Source organism: Amblyomma maculatum, chromosome 1, assembly GCF_055883805.1.
Source record: "Amblyomma maculatum isolate TAMU_Amacu chromosome 1, ASM5588380v1, whole genome shotgun sequence".
In the NCBI taxonomy this organism is placed as follows: domain Eukaryota; kingdom Metazoa; phylum Arthropoda; class Arachnida; order Ixodida; family Ixodidae; genus Amblyomma; species Amblyomma maculatum.
In genome coordinates, this window is record NC_139344.1 from 12,193,594 (window position 1) to 12,215,764 (window position 22,171).

General features: G+C 46.0%; 2 protein-coding genes across 2 annotated transcripts in view; one reads left to right on the forward strand and one right to left on the reverse strand.

Annotated features, from left to right (window-relative positions):
• The window catches only part of LOC146201774 (nose resistant to fluoxetine protein 6-like), a 78,539-nt gene extending 66,296 nt beyond the window's left edge, over positions 1-12,243 (forward strand). Inside the window, exons 9-14 of the mRNA XM_084587732.1 lie at positions 1,775-1,854; positions 2,392-2,514; positions 2,666-2,786; positions 4,470-4,662; positions 6,742-6,884; positions 10,275-12,243. Of these exons, the coding sequence (XP_084443858.1) occupies positions 1,775-1,854; positions 2,392-2,514; positions 2,666-2,786; positions 4,470-4,662; positions 6,742-6,884; positions 10,275-10,553 (939 nt within the window). The 3' untranslated portion in view covers positions 10,554-12,243. The remainder of the gene's footprint in view (positions 1-1,774; positions 1,855-2,391; positions 2,515-2,665; positions 2,787-4,469; positions 4,663-6,741; positions 6,885-10,274) is intronic.
• A 1,978-nt stretch (positions 12,244-14,221) lies between these two features.
• The window catches only part of LOC146201775 (nose resistant to fluoxetine protein 6-like), a 43,271-nt gene continuing 35,321 nt past the window's right edge, over positions 14,222-22,171 (reverse strand). The window contains exons 13-14 of the mRNA XM_084583393.1: positions 18,108-18,250; positions 14,222-14,583 (exon numbers count right to left, since the gene is read on the reverse strand). Coding sequence (XP_084439519.1) covers positions 14,368-14,583; positions 18,108-18,250 — 359 coding nt within the window. The 3' untranslated portion in view covers positions 14,222-14,367. The remainder of the gene's footprint in view (positions 14,584-18,107; positions 18,251-22,171) is intronic.

Here is a 22,171-nt window from a genome sequence, read left to right on the forward strand (position 1 = left end):
AGCGGTGGAAATCCAGTGACGCCTGGATTAGGTGGTAGTCCGAGGTGGAAAAGGCCGTTTTCGCCGTTTCAAAAAATCGCAAGTTTGGAGCCCCGCTGCTTACGCACTAAAATTTTGTGGTGCATTATTTTTTTACATAATAAATCTATGAAACTTTTGCTTCTGGGAGAATTATTAAAAACATTTTTTTCTCGCCACTGTTGTTTTAGTAAAAAAAAAAAAAATCGCACACTTTGCTTCACGAGCGACGCACTGCAAAAAAAGTCAATTTTCAACCTTATTCTGGCACGAAGAATTGGGTCGCCGTCAGTAAAGCTTTTTGTCTTTAATATAGAGGCTATGTTCTTCATTTCAGGCAACATTTGAGGCTCTAGACCGTTAGGTGTTTTTCTCAACAACGCACCAAATTAGGCCAGATTTCGAAAATAGCCAAGAAGGGACAACTTCGATTCCAATTAAAAAAACAAAAAAAAAAACACCATGTACGATTTCTATTAAATTCTCCCTCAAGACCCTCAGTACTTCAGAATTATTAGGGACTGAAAATGTGTTGCATCATGTTTAAAACTTTAAAATTTAATATAAAACAGAGCTTGTACCGAAAATTGTCAAGTTTTATTTATATCGTTTGTGTGCGCGCGTCAATATGTGCATAGGAAATAGGCAGTTTCGTTTTATACTTGCCTCTGCCCCGTATTTTTAATGCGAACGCATTACATTTCCCTTTACCTCAAAAGTCGGGGGGCGTCCATGGCTGAAAAAACGAGAGCATTTCTTCGGCAAGTATCATTGTTTAGACGCCGATTAGTGAAGCGTTATTGGTGCTCCGCAGTTCCTCTTAGCACTTCGTCGCTTGTCATCAGGTAGTTGTTTATTCAGTTCCGCCGTCCAGCGGTTGGAAATACTTGCGGCAGACTAGACGCCATTTTTTAATAACATATTAAACGAATACCGTGTTTCTAGCGCTGTTTAACATAATGTCCAACCAACTTGCCCAACAAGCCACTTTACCGTTACAAAATTTAAAGAGTCATATCTGGTAATCCTCAGAATCCTCCGCAGGGTCTCTAATTGGGAAAAACAGGAGAAAAAAGAAACTGCCTGCACCACGGTATAGTTGATACCATAGTGGTTACTAGAAATTGATGCACGGGAGAAATAGTCGAAGATTTGACCCCAAAAAAAAAAAAAAAGAAAAGAAAAGACGTGCATACGACGAAGAGCTCTCCGTCTTGGGAGAAGCGTAATCAATGCCTAGTTCGTATCCTGTGTGTTTTTTTTCCTTGTTTTTGTTTGTGGTGAGTGTATTTTGGGCATATCTTTAGGGATGTCTGTATTTTGTGCATGATGTCACGGAAACAGCACTTATATTGTTAGTTCTGCGCTTTTCCGTTTCTTCGTCCCAACTGTGTGTACCTTAGATCGCGCTGTTCATTTCCTGCGTCTTCATAGAAGTGTACATGAAGGGGTGAACGCCTTTGCTGAGGTAGTTTGCATCATTCGTAGCATGGAAAAAGCGAAGAGAATAAAAATAGCGGACGCTATAATGTCAGTATTTTGTTCGTCCCCACCCTCCTGTCTCGTGTGGGCTGTACTTGCTGGTGCCCATGCAGAAGCCTTCTCAAAGCAACCTATCTTGGGCATCGTCTCCTAGAGGTCTACCTGGAGAACTGTTGCTCAATTACCCGTAAATTGACAAACGTTTCTACGCCCTCTGTTTTTCAGTGTTGTATTTTGAGAAGTCCGCGGCCCTTTGTTTTTATTTTGAATACAGTGCATGCAGCAGTACTGGTACATCAGCAGCGACATGCAGGTCTTCCTCGTCGCTGTGCCAATGTCCATCATATTTGTCAGGTACGTCCCGTTTCACATTCCTCCAAGGAAGGGGTCAGCGCTCCCCTCTAAACGGGACAACCATGTGTAAATGATGAGGGAGGACCCTGCTTGCGACCGACAACTACAAAGCACAATATCGTTTCTTAATTGAGGAACTTTCTTACTTGTACTGTTAGTCCTTATGCGCGCTTGTCCCGTCGTTAAGACCCCGTTAAGCATTCGTGCAATATCGGCACTGTAGACATGTGCATAGTGGAATCTAGACAAAAAAAAAAAAAAAAAACGGCTTTGCTTTTGCCAATATCTACCCATGACCAGTGAGGAACTGAAGTTCCTTGCCTGCCTCGTCTTTCTCTTGTAAGCGCGCTATGTTCATTATGACGATGACTTGAAGGGCTTCAGTTCCAGGTGTCTATTTTGGATAGAGTGTCTCGTCGAGTTGTCTTTTACCATTTGTATAAGAGTGGTCTTCATTTTTTTTTCTTCGTTGGTCTTCACAGCGCATACAGTTTTCAAGCTGCCACTACAATGGCAGCGGACTTCCTATGTTCGCAGGAGTCCTGCATGCGGTTTCTCCTTGGCGTTGCTCCTCAGCGTGCTGGCATCCGTGGCGGCTGGTCTCGTAACGTATATGAAAGACCTGAAACCATCGATCGCATTCACGATCGACGACTATAGGTAACGCCCCCGGCCACTTCTGTACTTTCACTTGAACACTAATTATAATTGTGTGTACGCTTTCTTCCGGCTTTTTTCTGCGCAATCGTTCTGCTGGCGTGCATTCACCCTGTGTCTCGTCCCTGTTCGCCCCCATTCTTGCCCTCAATAGCCGCAACCTGGAGACTGCCGAATTTGTCCACGAGCTCCCGTACTCAAACTTGGCCACCTACTTTATGGGAATACTGTCCGGTTACTGCGCTGCGACGTGGAACAAAGCGTGCATAAATAAGGTATTCTTGTTTTGTTTTTTCGTTTTGTTCGCCTGCATGTAAGTCATATTGGCCTACTGCGTGTTTGATGAAACATACATAGTAAACATTTCTGAAACCGTAGTTACAAAGTTGTTCGCAAGTAATTCGTCATTGACTGGCGGCAGTTCGTTGGCTAGTGACGATAACGGACAATCACGACCGGCTGCTTGCCAATCGAAATTTCATGCAAAGTTCCTCGATATTGGAGGATATGCTGTCGGATGTGCATCGGGTCAAAAGCCGGCCGCGCGCTAATGTTCTGGGATTGTCTTGTTCTGGGTTGTTGTCAACCCCAGGATGGCGTCTGCCGGCTAACGGGCGCGCGTACCTCTCTTCCTTCGTCTTCGATATATAATGCTCTCATGTGCGGCGAACACATTCTCTTCGTAATTTCAATAACTGCGCTAATGTATGCCAAAAGGTCAGCATCGAACACTCCACCTAGGTAGAGAGTCATTATTTTATTTATTTTTTTATTTCCTGTCCTTGTTTAATTGTGCCGCTAGCAAGTCGGGAGGGTGAACATGGTTAAAGAGTGGGAATATGCATGTACACATATCAGGGATAAAAACCTAACAGTGAGCATGCAAAGGTAGGAGAACACGTACAGTGAAGCACGTAACGAAGCTCCGTGTTAAGAGAGAAATATACATTGGGGGTCGGAAACATTCCTAGAAGCATCCTGTGTCATATTGCTCCAGTTTGGAACTCTCTTGGGGAAAATGCTTCCTGAATACTGTTCTTCTATTCGTAAATGAATCGATAACGCTAAACATAGTGCTGATGAAATATGCACCTTTTTCGGCCGATACCAACTTCAGAATTCAACATATTACGCGATAAAAATAGCCTTCGCATTGTTTATTGACCAATTGTTCCCTAAAAAGACGTTCTTACCATTTGAAGACATTTTACCATGAATTGCCAAAAAGAAATCGCATCGCCATGTTTTTCGACGTGCGCAACGCTTGTGTCGTTATTCAGCTATGGATCTTGTACTGTATGGCACATTCAAGGGCCAAATTAGCATCTTTTATATGCAGACGCTCTTGATTGTTCGAAGGAAAACGACTGACGTTTTGCTAGAGCAAGTCCAGATATAATTTAGCCGCTATGAGATGAATATGACGGTGCCTCGATAATTATTGACTGCAGTGGACTGCAGTGAGATCGACTGTATAGTAGCAGTACACTGAGCTATCTGATATCACAGTCCTGTCTATTGTCAGTATCAATTATGGTGTATGTATATTTGTAAGTATATTTTCCTCTTGGTTACGTATTATCAATTTTGTAAATTTGCTTGCATTCACAGGTGATATTATTGACGCAGGCGTTGTACCACCCGGTAAAATAAGATAATCGTCAAAATTGTGTGCTCTTCCAACCCCATTCGACACGCTAACAATATGAAGACTAATTTCAATAATATTAACCAGAAAATGTTTAGTAATCGTATCGCGCTCCGTACTTCAATTTTTCATGCACGTATCGTCCCCATATTCGCAGGACACATATGCACATACAAATATAATAGTAGTGAAGCGACGCGTCACAGCTGGCACAGCGCATGTTGAAGGCTCAACGTTTAGCAGGGTTCGAAACTCGGCGAAGAATCCGGCGCCTATAGCTGAGCGCTTCTTCGACGGCTGCTCCGCTCAGGTGCTGCAGGCGTTCCTGTGGATCCTGGCGCTCTGCCTGAACGTGTTCCTCGTCTTCGTGCCGTACGCGTGGAACCGCTGCGAGACCGACGACCTGAAGCAGCTGTACGCGGCTTTCTATGGCGGCAGCTACCGCTACCTTTGGGGCCTCTCCTGGTGCTGGATCGCCTACGCTTGCGCCACCGGAAGAGGAGGTACGCAGTCACAGCTGCTGACGCGAGCCTGCTGCACTGATGGGCCGATTTGCTATGATCGAGCGGCGGGAGTGACTGAGTAGTATTGTTCGATCTCACGGGCTCCCTCTGCTTATTGTCTTCCGACGGTGGGTGTGCTGTGTTTGTTTAGTAAAAGGGTGCAGAGTTATCTGACCAGTGCTGCTTTAGAGTGACAAGAAACCTGCAGAGTATAACTTATCCCGTGACAGTTTCCAGTGACATAAAATAAAATTTACGAGAGCACTGCAGAATCTACAGTAGAGAAATGCGAAAGCCTGAGCGTTGCTGTTACACAGGATACATCGCGCACCCCTTGTCGAATACAACCAACGTTGCCTTGAACGCACCAAAGTTCACTGGCGTTCTGTAATTGGTTCAACAGGAAAGAAAAGGCGTAGTATCTGTCACTCCCGGAATCTCGCTGACACATCTGGCGGACAAATCTCGCCGACGCGAGATTTGCACCATCACCTTAGAAAGGTTTTTGCCTTAATAATTGGTTTACAGGAAGGGAAAGGCGCACTATCTGTCACTGGACACGTGGGCCCGTATTCCGAGTTTGCGTCGTTATCGAAGTGTCGCTATCTCACGTGATCTCGAGTCATCTGATTGATAGAAACACCGGAGCCGGGTGGTGCCACTACGGAATCGGAAGAGGTAGCAACATCATGTTCCGGCGTTTCCACCAATCAGGTGACTTGAGGTTGGGGAGATAGCGACACTTTCGATAACGACGCAAACTCGGAATACGGGCCCTGAAGTCGTTAAGGGGTACCATCGAGTCCACGTGTCAGCGACTGGATTTTCGCGTAATGGGGCGAGTAATGCTTTCACTTTTACGTGGCTGAAGAGAAGCGGGGCGGAGAGGGGGGGGGGGGGGGTAAACCACGGAGATACCATCTAGTGTTCAAACCGTCAGGGGTCAAGCTTTATGAGGGAACTTTGCAGGCGGCGCGGGCTAGTAGCTGGCCGCTACTCGACTGGTGAATGGGTCGGCAATCTTATTGCTCAGTCCAAGTGTGGAAGTGGTGTTTGGTTCATTTATTACATTTTAGGGAGATGGCCCCTTATGGCCTAATTTTCGCAGTTTTCACGCGTCGTCGTTGCCGCGGGCTTCCGCTCTGGGCAATAATTTACACGGCGTTGATTTATTATCTTTTTTTTTTGCTTCAAGCCAACAGAACAGAACATGTGGGATGGTCTACGGTGAACTAATGAACAAAAGAAAAAAAAAAGTCTATCAGAAGCGTTCACTTTCTTGCCAAAATATTGCCCGATCGTACAATCGTGATAGGTATACCGCCTTTGTTCTCACTTTCTATATCTGTGTTAATGTGTTTTTCGATTATTATGATTTATACATTCATTTCGTCGAATGACGACGGTTAGGTAAGCGTGGCGAGTTCAATGAAAACTTTTGATGATAAAAGGGTTTTTTATTTTAGTCAGCAATGTTTTTAGGCTCTAGCGGCTCGGTTCAGTTCGATTCATGAGATTTAACGTCCCTAAGTGACTCAGGCTATGAGAGGCTCCGTAGTGGAGAGCACCGGAAATTTCGACCACCTGCGGTTCTTTAATGTGCCATGTCAGTGCACATTAAAGAACCGCAGGTGGTCGAGAAAAAAAAGTGGCCGCGGTGGCAGCTTTTCGATGGAGGCGGAAAGCAAGGCGCCCGTGTGCTGTGTCATGTCAGTGCAGATTAAAAAACCGCAGGTGGTCGAAATTTCCGGAGCCCTCCACCCCGGAGTCTCTCATAGCCCGAGTCACTTTGGGACGTTAAATCTCATGAATCGAACTGAACCGAGCCGCTAGAGCCTAAAAAAATTGTTGACTACAATAAAAAACCCTTTGGGCACAGCAGTCGAGTACGGCGGTGTTTTTAGGCTATATCGTCTGCGTTCTCTTCGTTTAAGAAGCATTTTGACTAATCTAGTGTATCGTATGCTTACTGCCGAAAAACAAAAATGCCTTCCGCTCGAATTTGAAGAACCCTTGATGCACTTTCACACGCCTGTAATTATTAGTGAATCTGAGCTTTCTAACATGCACGTTTTGCAGGGTTCCTCTCCAGATTCCTATCCTGGAATCCCTTCGTGGTCCTGGGAAGGCTGACATTCGGCGTGTATCTAATACAGTACGTCGTCTTTATCATCCGCCAGGGGGTCAGCACAAATACTCTGCAGGTCAACGAGTTTCTACAGGTGAGCCGAGTCATTTCACCGCAAGTTCGTCTTGCGCAAAATGTTCTGTCTTGAAGCAATGACCCTGCGCTCCCTTCGATTAGGTGTCTGTTATGCATATGTATGCATGACTTGAACAAAGGATTAAAAAAAAAAAGGGGTGTACAGCGAAGCTCGATGAATCCGATGGCATATCGTTTGCTGTCATGTGGCGCTGCTCGGTCTTTTATTTTTTTTTTTTTACATTCCGCTAAACTAGTTAAGTAATGAAGATAAATTCTGCAAAATCTTTATTATGTAGTTTGGTGCCGAGGGAACTTTATCAAGTTGTAGAGGGGGTTCGGAAGCAACCTATCCAGTTTTTCCTGCCAAAGCATCTCCGAAGTGGCCGTTTTTTTTTTTTTCGGCATTTGAAGGAAGCCCGCGAAATACGAAAAAAAAAAGTCAGTCACGTGACTACGCTGGTGCGTTATAATAGTGCAACGCTCCCAACAACGTTTGGACGAACGAAACGTCAGCTCTGACCGCGCCGAAGTGAGCGGCGGCCGCTCCCTTCGACGACGTGCACCATGGAACGAAGAAAACCGGGCTTGTCCTTGCTTTTTATTTCTTTTGTTTTTTTCAGTGTGATAGTTCGATAAAAGTTCTGTCCGAGTTGGGTGTCGGTGACTTGCCCATCGCTTATCGTGGCTGGGGCTTTCCATGCTTCGGCATAATGTGCTAACGCAGTTTTGAGACTGTGCTGACAGTCGTTTGCCGGTAATTTCGAGACGGCGAGCGTAGAGCACGCTAGCGCAAGGCCGCAGTCACGTGGTATTTTGTTTTTCATTTTTCGCGCGCTTTCTTTAAATCCATACCATACGAGAAGCGCAACACCAGGACGACGAACAAAAGGGGAGAGAACACACACCACAACACAGGCGCGTTGCGCTTCTCGTATGACTGACTTGCGCAGATGTCTATCCTGGTGAATCATATATTTCTTTAAAAGCTTGGAAAAACGATCATGTAGATGGTACTACGTTAGTAGAAAAATCTTTGTTGTATCTGACAACTTAAAGAAGGGCACTTGGCTCTAAACTGAATAATAAAGATTTTGCGTAATTCATCTTAGTTAATTAACTAATTACATGAAATATAAAACTTCGAGGAGCACTACAAGACGGCAAACAGTACGTCGTTGGTTTCACTATAGTTTCACCCAGCTGCAGTGCTCTGCTTTTTTAAAACCTCCGGTTCGAGTTACGTGAAATACAATGTTAGATAACAGCAATTCGTACAGTGCAATGCCAAATGAAAAGCGAGGATTTTTGGCGCATTTTGATTGGGAGCGATAGAGAACGCACCGCATTAATGGTACTTGGTCGCAGCCTGTTGGAGCGTTTTCTAATGTAACATCGGGCATTCTGTCTCGAAGTACGGTGCCTTTTTATACACTTCGTTTGTTATTTACTCTTAGTCTTGAACATTATAGCAAAACGACCAGCGCCGAAATCCTGAGTGCATCTGAGCTCGTACTTCGAGATTTTCTTAGAAATGACATTTTGTCGTATTTTTTTTATACCGACCAGCGTAGAAATCCTGAACACATCTGAGCTCGTACTCAAAATTTCGCATAGAAATAGCATTTGGTCGTATTTTTCATACATTGTTTTGTTTGAGGAAACTGATTCGATTAGAAGTGGATTTTCGCACCGTCTGTGGCGAAGCAGAACAAAGCACTGTCCCAGTAACGTGTAGTGCCACCTAGTTTTGTTTGCAGCAAACTACCACAGAAATTCCGCGGAAAAAAGGGTAGGCAGAAGGTTTGAAGAACTTTATAAAATGCTTTTAGAAAAAAACAAACAAAAAAACAAACATTGTTAGTGGCTTAACTCAGCTGAACCAGCGTATACAGAGCAAAAACGGTATAGTCGTCGTGGATTAGACCAAATCGTTTTTCTGTTGTTCTTGTCGCACCTTCTTCTTCGCCGCCTTGCATCGTCGCTTTGCAAGTCTCTCGTCTCTCTCTCCGGGAGTTTCCATCGCTCGTTTAGCTCTCTAAGCTTGACTTTTCATACGTATCGCTTCTTCACGGCGAGCTATTTCGGCAGGATAGGTAGATTCGGCTTGTAAGCTAGCGCTCGCACTAAGCGTTGTTGCTTCATTCATGGCATAGCACTACAGACTCGCCGCAATTCTCAGCGTATATATAAGCCTTCGCAAGCGAGCGGCTGCTCCACGGCATACATGGAAAAATTACTTTTAGAAAGGAATTAGATTACATTACTAATTACAGTTGAATATAGCAGAAATGCAATTAAATTACATTGCCAATTACTGCTCCCAAAAAGTAATGAAATTACAATGCAATTAATTCTGCTGAGTTATTCAATTACATTTAAATTACTTTTTGCGGTCATATATGCAAAAACTGAGTGTAGCTATAGAAAACAAAACAGACGCGACGTACACATTCTTTCGCCTTCCCGTAAGTTTGTCCCAGAAAACGTTTCAATTCGTCTTTCCTACAGCACGCGCCATTACAAAAATAAGACGACAGCAACAAAACAACAAAAACAGATGCATGGTCAACGCTCGCGAAATGATGGCGAACTCAGCGTCTTGCTCCGCCATTTGAAGGTCCCGAAGAAGCTCTGTTGAGTGTAGTGTAGCCCTCCTCCCCACCCCCTCTCCCGTCCTGAACCGCCTCCACTCAATCATACCTCCCCTCTACCTGTGTAGCCCAGTTAAGGTGACCCCTAGCTTCAAAAACAGGCAGTTACCGGGCTGTGCATTCCTTTTATTTTCTCTCCCCTCCTAACATGTTCATCTAACCAAGAATCTCTCAAGGCGACATTGGTCTTGTAACGTGCGCTGGATATTTCAAAAAGAAAATCCTTTCTCCGCGGCTATATATTTGGAGGACGAGCTCCAATGCCTCAAATACAACAGACCATATAGAATGGAAATTACAGAAGTAATTAACGTATTTAGTTAATTAGCAAACTAACTTAAGTCTTATGCCTCCTACCTAGTAGCCTCCGTTGCCGCCAGAAGTCCGTTGATATTCTTTTAATTTTGGACATTCTAAAGAAACACCCGGCATATATTAAATTTGCACGCCTTGATTCATTGAGAACTTGCTCACTTTGTCGATATTTATAGCACATGATGATGAGAAGTTGCCGCGGGACTGGATCAATAATCAGCGCTTGGCTGTAGAAATTAGACACACGCTTACTAGGATTCATCAGCTACTCAGGTTGCGGGTCACTGCCAGGTTTAGCAATGCTACACTATTTTGCCTTCCGAAATGCACTTGCTCAGAGGTAACTGGCACCTCAATAGCACAACTTATTCCTCTCTATACAGCTCTCAGGTGTGTCGTGCGCCGCTTCTGAGTAACATTCGCGCTCGACGCGTGCGCAGGTCAAAGACTCCCTGGGCGTAGCTGTAATCAGCTACTTCTTCGCCTACCTGCTGCACGTGGTTTACGAGGCGCCCGTGGCCGGCATCGCACGCATGATCTTCCAGTTCCACACCATCCGCAAGCCCGGCCGTGGCAAAAAGCGGCCGCAGCAGCCGCAGCCCGAATCGCCGCCGCAGGACGCCACCACGTCCGAGCCGACCTCCAACGGCTCGGCGCCATCGCCAATGGCGAACAACGACTCCAACCACACTCCAGCCACCATTCCTGAGGAACCATAGTTTCGGCATGACGGGGTAGCGGCGAATCCAAGGGCGCATGGCTGCTCGCAAGCATCGGCATGGGAAAGAATAACTCCAGCGGCGCGTATTTGGAAGACTGACTGCTGGCCGCTCTGCTGTCCCCTCTCACTGGCCTTCGAGGATGAGGCGTCGCGGGGCCAGTTCAACAAAAGAAGCTAGCCACGCTTCCCTAGGGAAAACCTTGCTCTTATCTTTCCCTGGATAGGGATGTTTGAGCGTCTGAAAACAACGAACTGTGTCTGTGAATCATGGTGATGCCGCATCAGTCAATCCGTAACAGTGTCTACCGTCGACTTCGCCTTCCCGAACCGCGGCGTCTCTTTTTCAGTCCTCATTGGGAACGTCAGCTTATGTCGGGAATCGAGCCGGCAAGCGTTGGGGAGGGTCTGAGCGCAAGCTAAGTTTTCGTCTGCATGCTAGTGCGCCGCAGTTCGTGCTGCACCTCTGCGCTGTAGTTTGCGTAGGCGTAAGCCCTCTAGGATTCTGCGGACCGCGGCAAGACCGCACCAAGCGCTACCCTGTGTTGTGGCACTGATAAGTTTGCAACGGGAAAAGGAACGCATTTCTACACCATTGTGCTTTCATCCTTTGCCGGTTGCAAAGCATGGACACTAGTGACGGCTCCCGGAGGAAGCCATCGAAAGTCATAGTTCATTCCCAAATTGCTTCTCTCCTTGTTTTGTGTGTGTTATGTCTTCAGCGCGCGTCTGTGCCTCGTCTTCGAGAGTCAGTATGCCATACTGACGTTCAGCGGGAATCGTTATGCAAACGTTCGAGGCAGGTGGTGTCCGATGCCCATTGAAGGCTGCCTTAATGGGCAACTGTATTAAAGAAAGATTTTTGCTTCTGATTGTTATTGCTCAAGTATGCCGCGTTCTGTTTTCGTGATTTATGCTTTCAGGCCCCGTGTTTTGTCCGAGAATCAGAAGTGCATATATGCTCAAATGTCAGTCAAAATGCTGCAAGAAGCGGCCTCGGTTTCCATGCAATGAATGACACTGGTGATGTTCATGCAAAGCTAGAAGATGTGCCACGAAAGGAACGGAACAGATGGAAACACCTGGTGCAGCTACAAGGCTCTCTCACCTTTTTTTGTGCGTCGCGTGCCTGTAGCGGCAAGGAACTCAAAGGAACGGGCATCCTTTGCGTTTCTTCACTGCACAGGTTTGAGTCAGATCGTTGCGCGTTTCACTGCTGCATGCATATAAGCTGTAATGTAAAACAGTCCAGCGTGTTCAATGACGAGACGCTGCCCACTGGCTCGTCAGACACCATCACACATGCAATTAGGTTCGATGTTTTCCTGGAAGCTCTCTCGTTCATTAGTAACCTCTGCGATCGCCGGCGAAAGGACGGGTGACAAAGATGGTGAATAGTGGTTTGAACAACGCAAAAAAAAAAAAAAAATTAGTGAAGAGCTGGAGTCACTTTGTCATTGTGTGATCCAGCTGTGAAGTCTTGTCAGAGATAACTTGCGTATGGTGACGCATCTTGTCAGTGTATATCTACGGACGTATAGTGCAACTGCTAACATTTTTCTTTTTCGCTCACACTCACGCAGTAGCGTGCTGCAATGGAACCGACTTACCAATTGCATCATAATGGCTGACGATATTTAGATTATCGCCGGATGAAAAATAGTAAACGCGCAAACGTTTTTTTTTTATTTTTTTTTATTTTTTTTAGTGCGATGCCCCATACTCGCTTGTGGACTGCTTGCACACCCTTCTTTGCTCGGAACGATATCAGTTGCGATATTGAGGCAGTCACTCGATGTTACGATTGCGACTTATCCCGCGTGGAAAGGAAGCCGAGTTTTGCTGTGAGGCAAGAAGATTTATTTCCAGGATAGCAGCAGCATTAGGCCTAGGTATTAAGCACACAAGCTACACGTGGCGACGACATCAGCGCGATCTGGCTGTTTGAGGTAAAAAGCAAAATACGAACTCATTCCTGTCTGGGTATCCAGAGCTAATTAGGTAAAAATGTGAATACAGACGAAGTTGTAGACTGCAGTGTACTGAGTACACCCCTGCTTACTCTTGAAGGCCTTGTCCTCCAGCCTGTCGTCCGTAACCTTGCGTCCTACTTGTTTCCAAAAGTATAGCCACGGTTAGCCAATGCGCGGATCAATCATCCCCTAACTTCACCAGCAGCTGGAACAAAGTTTCAAAAGAGGCACCTTCATCGCATCGCCATAATTAAATGTTACTTAAGTACCTCTTCGCAACTAAAAATGTATTCCATCTTTCTCATGAGGGATGCGACAACGGGTTGAATATACTTGTACAATGCAACTATACAAGAGTCCATAACTTGTTACCAACACTTTTCACCTGGGTTAAGGCAGGATAACGTTTACCTTGTGGCCGACGAGCAAAGCCTCGTTCGATGTATTCTTCCGTTTTGAGCGAATACGAGACAACTGTCTCTAATCGGCAGGTTCTGCCGTATTTTCGTTATTTATGCCCTTTGCTTCTTTCTGCAGTGTTACATGAACACTGCGACGAGTATGTGGTCTGTTCTTATTTCTTTAAGGTGTCCCCGCAAATGGTGGAACTCGCGAGTGTCAAGCAACTGTTCGCGCGAACCTGTGCATTTTTTTTTTTCGCGATCATGGAAAAATAAAACATGTTTCACATTTACTTCGTCTTGGCAGCATTCATGCATTCTTCACATCCATGTATGCTCAGAGGTTGCATCGAATACTGTACAAGCAACAACATTACAGTGCAGGATTAGCAGGCCATTACTATCCAGCAAAAAAAAGAAAAAGTGTGTGTGTGGGGGGGGGCGGGGGGAGGGGGGGGGGTTACAAATTTGATAGACGTACCTCTGCTTCCGACTTGACTTTGAAGGTGCTTGCGCTACTAATGTTGTATAAAACATATTTGTGAAGCTGCACTGTATACCAGAACCGCTTGCGACGTGAAATAAGTAAAAGGCCGGGCTTATTTCATTATTGATGTAGTATAGCGCCAAAAACGAGGACCAAGCAAAAAAAAGAAAAGTGTGTGTGTGTGTGTGGGGGGGGGGGGGGAGGGGGAGGGGGGTTTACAAATTTGATAGACGTACCTCTGCTTCCGACTTGACTTTGAAGGTGCTTGCGCTACTAATGTTGTATAAAACATATTTGTGAAGCTGCACTGTATACCAGAACCGCTTGCGACGTGAAATAAGTAAAAGGCCAGGCTTATTTCATTATTGATGTAGTATAGCGCCAAAAACGAGGACCAAGTTGGGAAAAAGACACAGCACGAGCGCTCGTGTGTCTTTCTCCCACCTTGGTCCTCGTTTTTGGCGCTAACTACATAATGAATCAGATTCAACTCGCCCAGTTTTACACCTTACTTCTATGTTTAATTCCGTGCCGAACGAAACACGCCAAGCCATTTTTCCACACCTTTATTCTCTCTCAGTGCATAATGCGCGCGGCCTCCTTACGACCCGTATTACGAGACGTCGTGGCATGCCGGGTGCCCAATCACGTACAGAAAGGGGGGTGGCTGTCGTTATGGACAGAGCGCATTCCACTCTCTCGAAATGATGCGCTTCCTTTCCTACGTTAGGCTGCACCTCTCGCGTCTCAAACCAACCAAACAGCCCCGTGCTTGGCTGTCCCTGTTGATCTCAAGCTTCCGGCTATCTTTCTTTTTTTTTGTTCGTTTTTCGAATTCCAGTCTTCGTATGAGAGACATCGTACGTGCGATGGTCACGTCGCGACACCCTTGACCGCCTACGCTAGTGCAGGGAGCATGATCAACACGTGTGCGCCGCCGTTGTGCGCCCTCTTCTACAGCTTGCTCTGCAGCTCGCTCTCGCCAGCACCCTTCGCGCGCGGAGTGATGCCGCTCTGGCCGTTTGAGACGAGGGTTCCACCGGACGCGACGTCTGAGGCCGGCTGACCGAGCAGCATCTTCTCCAGGTTGGCCACGGGCGCCTCGGCCGCCAGGTAAAGCAGGTATGCCAGGAGGTAGCTGATCGCAGACACGCCCAGGAAGTCCTTGAACTGAAAGCGATATGGCCTCATCGATACGTATCTCTCAGTGCGCATGAGGGAGCGGAACTAGGTGGAGAGTGCGAAGGCGACAGCACAGGCTAAGCGCCATGCCATAACGCAGCAGACCCACTTTCATTTACGCTCTGCTCCTTCCTTCGTTCCTCCAGATCTGCGCTCTCGCGAAGTGAAGGCCGCGGATTAAGCTGTATCGTAATTTCCTCTGGTCTTTTCCTTTCCTATTATAAGAGTAATGAAAGCAGCATTACTTGGGCGACGTGGATTGTGCGTCCTAGTTTTCGTCTGACGCTCTTGTTTGCGGCCAGCCACTCGCCTGTGTGCGTGGGCACAACAGGAGCGCCGCGGATATCGTTCCCCTGTGAAACGCCGCTCGAGAACGTGTCGCTGATAGAAATCGCAAAGCGAAGGTTGCATTACGTAGCGCTGATCTTGCTTTCTTTGGTTGTTTTGTTTTAATCTTTCGCAGTTTACAGTCCCTATCGCGGCACTTATTGAATGAAAGATCCGGATTGAGCTTGTTATAAGACCTTGAAAGGCGGTCATTTTCTTCTTTGAGCACCGAAAAGCGTTACCTGAAGCGGCGGCGTAGACACACTGCTGCTGCGATAAGGTCGAGAAGTTTATAGCAAACGCTGACGGACTTAATCAAAATGTAAATTGTACGACACGTTTCACTTGGTCTTTCTGATTTCATTGTTGTGGTACAACTTTCTTGTTGCGCTATTTTCGGAGTCATTCGATGGTCACATTTTCCAGCGTATTGCCTGTTCAAGGCTGTTTAATCAATATGAAGTACAGTCATGAAGAGCATTATTTCATCGCTTCACCTTCTTCGTACATGCATTCATGAACCTGCTGTCACTAATTGTCATGACTTAAGCTTCCGTGGTTTAAAAATATGGTATATATTTTTTTCATACTCGGCATGAGCGCATCAGCGAGCATCTCTCTAAATTTGAATATTTATTTTAACGCGACAGCATTACAGGTCTCATTCTGCAGAAAATGTGGCATCCGCGTTATCGTCCGTGTGAACGAGAAGTCACAAGAATTATGGCCGGACATTGATTGGTTGGTTGGTTGTGTGACGTCACGAGAGCACATGACGTGGCAGGAGCTGACGACTCTGGCTATTCCTTTGAGATTCCAGGACCAGATGGGAACCGAACCCTTTGGGATCTTCGAACACCGAGTCAGACACGCTGTAAACTCTATAGATCACGCAGACACCTTTGTACGTCTTGATTAATGCGGGGCTTTGTATCGATGATCTGTCACATAATGTGGTAGCTTACGACTGTATGCAAATGTTCGAGATAACAGAGGCACAAATTAAAAGCTTACTGATTAAGCGAGTGGCAAAGTACATGTACTACGCGAACGAGGGAGGATCCACAAGGGAAGCCGAAGAAGGGCCCCATTAACGCTGTCACCTTAAAGCATTAAGCACGCAACCTAAGTGCTCCTCGGTTATTTTTCGTTACCGTGATCTTTCGTAGCTCGAAACAGAAAAATCGCATTAACCGCTGGCTGTGTTGTTCTACGTTAACATAAGCTGTCTTTTCTGCATAGCCTCCCATCACGCAAGCGGTGATTCCGTGCAGCGCTTGTGGTCAAAGTGCACGTGGAGCATGCATAGACCACGCTTGTAGAATATGCGATTACTGCACGCAAGTAATCTTGCCGTAAACTAAAGATTAAAAACAGAAGACACGACCATTACCCGTCCGTAACAAATAGGTGCTCGGCTCCGTCATTAGAACGGTCAGCGCTCGGCTGCGAAGTACCAGGGCGAGAACGGTACTTGGAACCTCGGATTCACCTCCACCAAGTGAAAAGGGGACTTCCTCCGACGGCTAACGCTGCTAGTACTTCGGACACAACAGGGCATAATTACCAGGCGCAGGTCACAGCTTCAGCGCGAGAGATGGACGCCTGAGACAAGCGATGGCGATAGTGATGCCGCGTCGCTGAATGTTCTTTGTCTTCCTTACACGCATAATTGACCCCCTCTTTGTAACCGCGTGAACTTGCCTCATCATACGGACGAAATAATAACGTGGAAAAGCCCCGCCGGGGTGGCTCAGTGGTTGCGGCGCTCGACTACTGTTCCCAAGGAAGCGGGATCGAATCCTAGCCTCGGCGGCTGCGTTTCGATGGAGGCGAAAAGCAAGGCGCCCGTGTGCTGTGCGATGTCAGTGCACGTTAAAGAACCCCAGGTGGTCGAAATCTCTGGAGTCCTCCACTACGGCGTCTCTCGTAGCCTGAGTGGCTTTGGGACGTTAAGCCCCACAAACCAACCAACCAACAATGTGGAAAAAGCAGCCAATGAGCAGCTGTTACGGGCCCTCCATTAATTTTTTTTTTTTTTTTTTTTTTTGTAGCCACATGCGCGAACACATCTACCAATCCAGATATTCCGCAAAACAAAACAAAAAAGAAACAACGAAAATGTTCTTTGCACGAAAGAAACTGCTCAACTGAGCGATAGGAAAATGGATTATGCTTACCGCACAGCACGTGTACAGTAATGTTTCTCAAATAGCTACAAGCTCAATAACGCCTTCCATAAGTGTACAGAGAAAGGTGGTGTAATATATCGACGAATCATGAATATTCAGACACGTTAAAATTTCTGCGAAGTTCCTCAGTAGAAAAAAAAATCTGTTAAGAACTTTGTGTCGTTACAACAGATGTCTGTGTGGTTTTGGACGATGAACCGGCTGGGACAGTAAATATTTCTGCAGAAATTAACTCCAGAATTTTGCGTAATTGGAGGAACAGAACTGCGTACTATAGAAAGGTTGTACAGAAAAAAAAACTACAGATAGATATGACGTTACTACAGAACCGCAGAATAATTTGTTGTAATTTTGATGCAGCCCTGTAGCTTTTTCGACTACGAGGTCTCATCGAAGACGGGCTCCACAAATTAGGCAACCGCAGCAGTTGCCTTTAAGAAGGAACAAATGGCTACAGCGGGAAGGAGCCCCTAAAATATCCCGACTGTGTCTTTCTAACCTACAGACACGCTTTGTAATTTTGCGATTCTACGGCTTGACCTCTGGAGATATATGTTAGGCGCGATACGAAGTACGCTCAAACTGCCGGCGTACGATTTGGTGGAATATCTTGTCTGTGCGTTCGAGCCCAACCAATTACATGAACTTTGCGCTTTGACCGATGGCGAACGGATAATTTGAGATTTGGCTCCACGTGTGGCTTTCAGTGGCTCCCATTAGATTTCTCCAGTTTGGATTAGAACGCGCACTAAAAAGAAAACGGCTTGCGGCGTATAGCATTCCATTTCTTGCGTGCGATCCTAAGTCGAGGACAATATTCCAGTTAATATATACTGACGTTTTTTTCTACTTTTTATCTCTCTTCGTGCTCTGGACAGGCTTAATGCACCTCCCATTTTCTGCGAACGAATAGGTTTGGCACCTGACCACGTACGAAGCCAAATAAACTGAAGCGAGTCCCGTGACAAAAGACCCGGGTACTTGAAAGTGTACCTGGAGGAATTCGTGCAACTGCATGGGCATAGTCATCACGCCTACGCGTGCCAGGTACACAAGGTAGTGGATGAGGTAGACGGAGTAGGTCAGCCGGCTTGGGACCACGAAACCTCGCCACGACAGGAACGCATTCACCGGACCTGCGCGATGCGAAGTTATCAAGGCCAGGACCATTTCCAAGCCGCGTAATGCACTGTTAGTTTGCACAGACTGCAACAATGATCGACATATCCGCTCTCTTTCGCCTAAGCGACGAGATTCGGAGCCTACAGAGCTCATTACATTCTTCCTGATCCCTTCATTGCCAGCTCATAGATGCTTGGATACATACATATTATGGTGAGGCTACCCCCCCCCCCCCCCCACCCCCCCCCCCCCCAAAAAAAAAAGAAAACAACAACAAACAAACATAAAGTAATGTGCAGTTGGAAAGGGGAAAAAAAAGGGAGGAGTGTGAAACTTCTCGGCAGTGATGCTCTTCTTTCGCATATACTTCCCCTTGGAATGAGCCGACTCTTAAGAAAGGAGGAGGGGTTAAATGACGGAGGTGCCATCTGGGAGCCCCGCTCACATATGTGCATAACAAGCTGTAGCCCGTTGCTGACGGCAGTCGGCCTTCCTTCGCATCACTGCAATCGGTAGCAATAAGTAGAGAGAACTATCAAGCGCAGCATCCTACCCTTGATAGTTATCCTTATTTATCGCTACCTTACGCTGTTCACCGTCGCTCCCTATCGCCAATACCAGATAACCAAGAAATATTTCACAGCAGCGGTATTTTTAAAAGGTGATGGTAGCATATATTTCGGACCTAGTACGATGCCAAAGCCGAAAGCGAAGCTGCGCTATATGAGAGAAAAGCACCAACGAGGTTTGTGCGGAAGCTTCAGTTAACAGATGCAGCCAAAATATTGCGGGGCATGCCTCGGCATTTCAATTTTTCTCGCGCATTCGGTAGACAAGGTAGAAAGGTTTATGGGGTAATATAGGCGAGAGAAACGTCAGCATAAATATAAAGTACCTCTTAATTCTCGATACGTAAGGCATGAAAACAGTTTTGATCGCCAAAGCGTGATCCTTAGTATTTCGGCCGGGAAAGTGTCCTGACATGTGCAGCATGCAGTGTGTTGGTTCAGAAGCTCCACAATTCATTGCAAAAAGCAAGCATGGAGACTTTACCACTCCGATTCAGCGCTCGTGCCATTATCACCGACCAGAGAGAAGGGGAAAGACAAAATACAAAAATAAACAAAAATGTGCTTCGGTTGGCCACCCTGCACTGGGGGAAAAGGAAGAGAGGCGAGAGCGTGCGTGCTGCACAGGGACGCAGAACCGTATATCTCCAAATGGGATATGCGGTTCTGGTTCTGCTGAATGTACGGCATATTATGTTCGTCACAGTGGGAGGCGTCTTAAAACTTCATTGACATGCGTATAGGGTAACTTGATGCCCATTGCAGAAAGCGTAAAACTAGTGCAGATACAAAAGGAGAGCCCAGTGTACTACCCAACTGCTGCTGACCTCTACATAGACTGTCACCGCCAAAGGATTCACCAAAAGAAGCAGTTAACTGACGCGATAAATTACGATGCGAAGATGATATATAGTTCAGGTAATATCTGTGCATCAAAGCCGTCTATTGCAGATGCAGTATTTGCGATGTTAATATTTTGAAATGTCAGACCTTGATATGCCATCATATTCCGCTTTGCAGTTACAGTAAACTGTCGCAATTCATTGATCGAATGACGCCTGTCTTCCTTTGCTGTCATCGACTAGTGGTGCGCTATGGCTTTCACGCCGCGCCATACGAACAAGAAAAAAAGCTGACACCTTAGTCCATTTGAAGAATTACGGTCATCATGCACTCCCTCAATAATAGCTATTGCTCGCGCATTCTTCCTCAGCATCTTGGTATGCAGGTTGTTCCACGTAGTTGGAGCCAAGATTTAAAGAAAGAGAGGCACTTCTGAGGCGAGTCGGTTTTATGACGTCAGCGCAAGCCTAGAGTAACTTCGACATTTTTTAATTTTATTTTCCTCCTTAACTGATTTATTCTCTTCAGCTACTCAACCTTTTAAACTTTGGCCACAGACCTAAAGTATGATAACAAAGTTGTACAGCCCCTTCAGAAACTTCATATTAGACCGTTACGACAAACAGCGACTGTTCAGTTTCAATGTTTATTTCGCCGACAGTTTCGGGAATGGTATTCCCTTCGTCAGGGCAACTTTACCATCAATCAATCGTAAAGCTGCCCTGACGAAGGGAATACCATTCCCTAAACAATCGGCGAAATAGATATTGAGATTTGCCTGGTGTAGCGCTAGTCGGTTTAATTGGTTCACAGGAAGGGAAAGGCGCAGTACCTGTCACACTGTTTTGTGAATACTTGACCCACGCCGTAGGGAAGGGGAAGGTGGGAGTGAAAGCGGAAAGAGAAAAGGGGGTGCCGTAGTGAAGGGCTAAATGACGGTGCATTTAGCTGATAATCAAACTAGTGATGATGTTGATGGTGATGATGATGATGATGATGATGATAATGGTGATCCTAGTAAGAATGAAAATGACGATGCAGTTAGTGAAAACAGTCCTGTAAATTGGCTTTCACCATTTGCGCTCTTAAGAAGTCTTAATTTTTGAGACTATGCTGAGAGTGGGCGTCGGTCGCTCATTTGGAGACGGCGAGCGTGTACGCTTCGTTGATTCAAAACGCATTTGGCAGCGCTGCAATCCATTAGCGAATGAGCGCAGTCATGTGGTATTTTTTTTTCCATATTTCGTGGGGTGATGATGATGATGGTGATGAAAACTTTTTATTGAAAGGAAAAAGGGAGGGGATTTATGGTAAGGTTGGTCAGATCCGTAGTCCGGGATCCCATTGGCTAAGGCCGCCGCCCTCGCTCTTTCCACGAGGGCTCGCTGATTCTCGAGGTCCGAGCTGGGCAGGGCTGCCTCCCATCCTTCCCACGCTGGATGCTGTATAGAGTCTAAGGCACTATTAGCCTGGCAGGCCCATACCCTAAGGTACAAATCTGCTCTCTGCACGCAAAATTTACATTCGGCTGAAAAGGATTCTGGATCGATAGCGTGAAGTTTTACTGGGTTATTAAAAACAAGGTTTTCTTTAAATGCTGGAAAAACAAGATAAGGTAGGACGTACGTTAGTAAAAAAAAAAAAAAATGTGTCGGTTGTTCTCAACCGTTTACCAGAGAGGCGACAACTAGGGGTAGGTTTCCTTGTCAATAAGTATATAGCGGGTAATATAGATGAATTCTATAGTATTAATGAGAGGGTTGCAGGCATCGTAATTAGGCTTAATAAGCGGTATAAACTGAAGGTTGTACAGGCCTATGCACCTACATGTAGTTATGATGACCAGGCAGTTGAAAGCTTCTATGAAGATGTAGAATCGGCAATGCGAAAAGTAAGGACGCAGTATACTGTACTAATGGGCGACTTCAATGCCAAGGTAGGGAAAAAACAGGCAGGAGACAAGGCAGTAGGTGACTATGGCATTGGTTCTAGGAATAGCAGGGGTGAGTTACTAGTTGAGTTTGCAGAGCGCAATAACTTACGAATCATGAATACCTTCTTCAGCAAACGGAAGAACCGGAAATGGACATGGAAAAGTCCTAACGGAGAGACTAAAAATGAAATCGACTTCATAATGTGTTCATCCCCCGCCATTGTGCAGGATGTAGAGGTAATCGGGAAAGTTCGATGTAGTGACCACAGGATGGTGAGGTCCCGAATTAGCCTAAATCTGAAGAAGGAACGCAATAGATTAGTAAGAAAGAAACCCATCAACGAATTAGCGGTGAGGGGGAGGGCAGAAGAGTTCAGGATCTCGCTAAAGAATAGGTATTCAGCTCTAACTGAGGATGGCAACATTACCCTAGAGGCAATGAACAATAATTTCAGAGATATCATTACTGAGTGCGCGGTAGAAGTAGGCGGTAGGGTAGCTAGAGAGGATACCGGTAAGCTGTCTAAGGAGACGAAAGATTTGATTAAGAAACAGCAGAGTATGAAAGCTTCCAATGCAACAGACCAGAT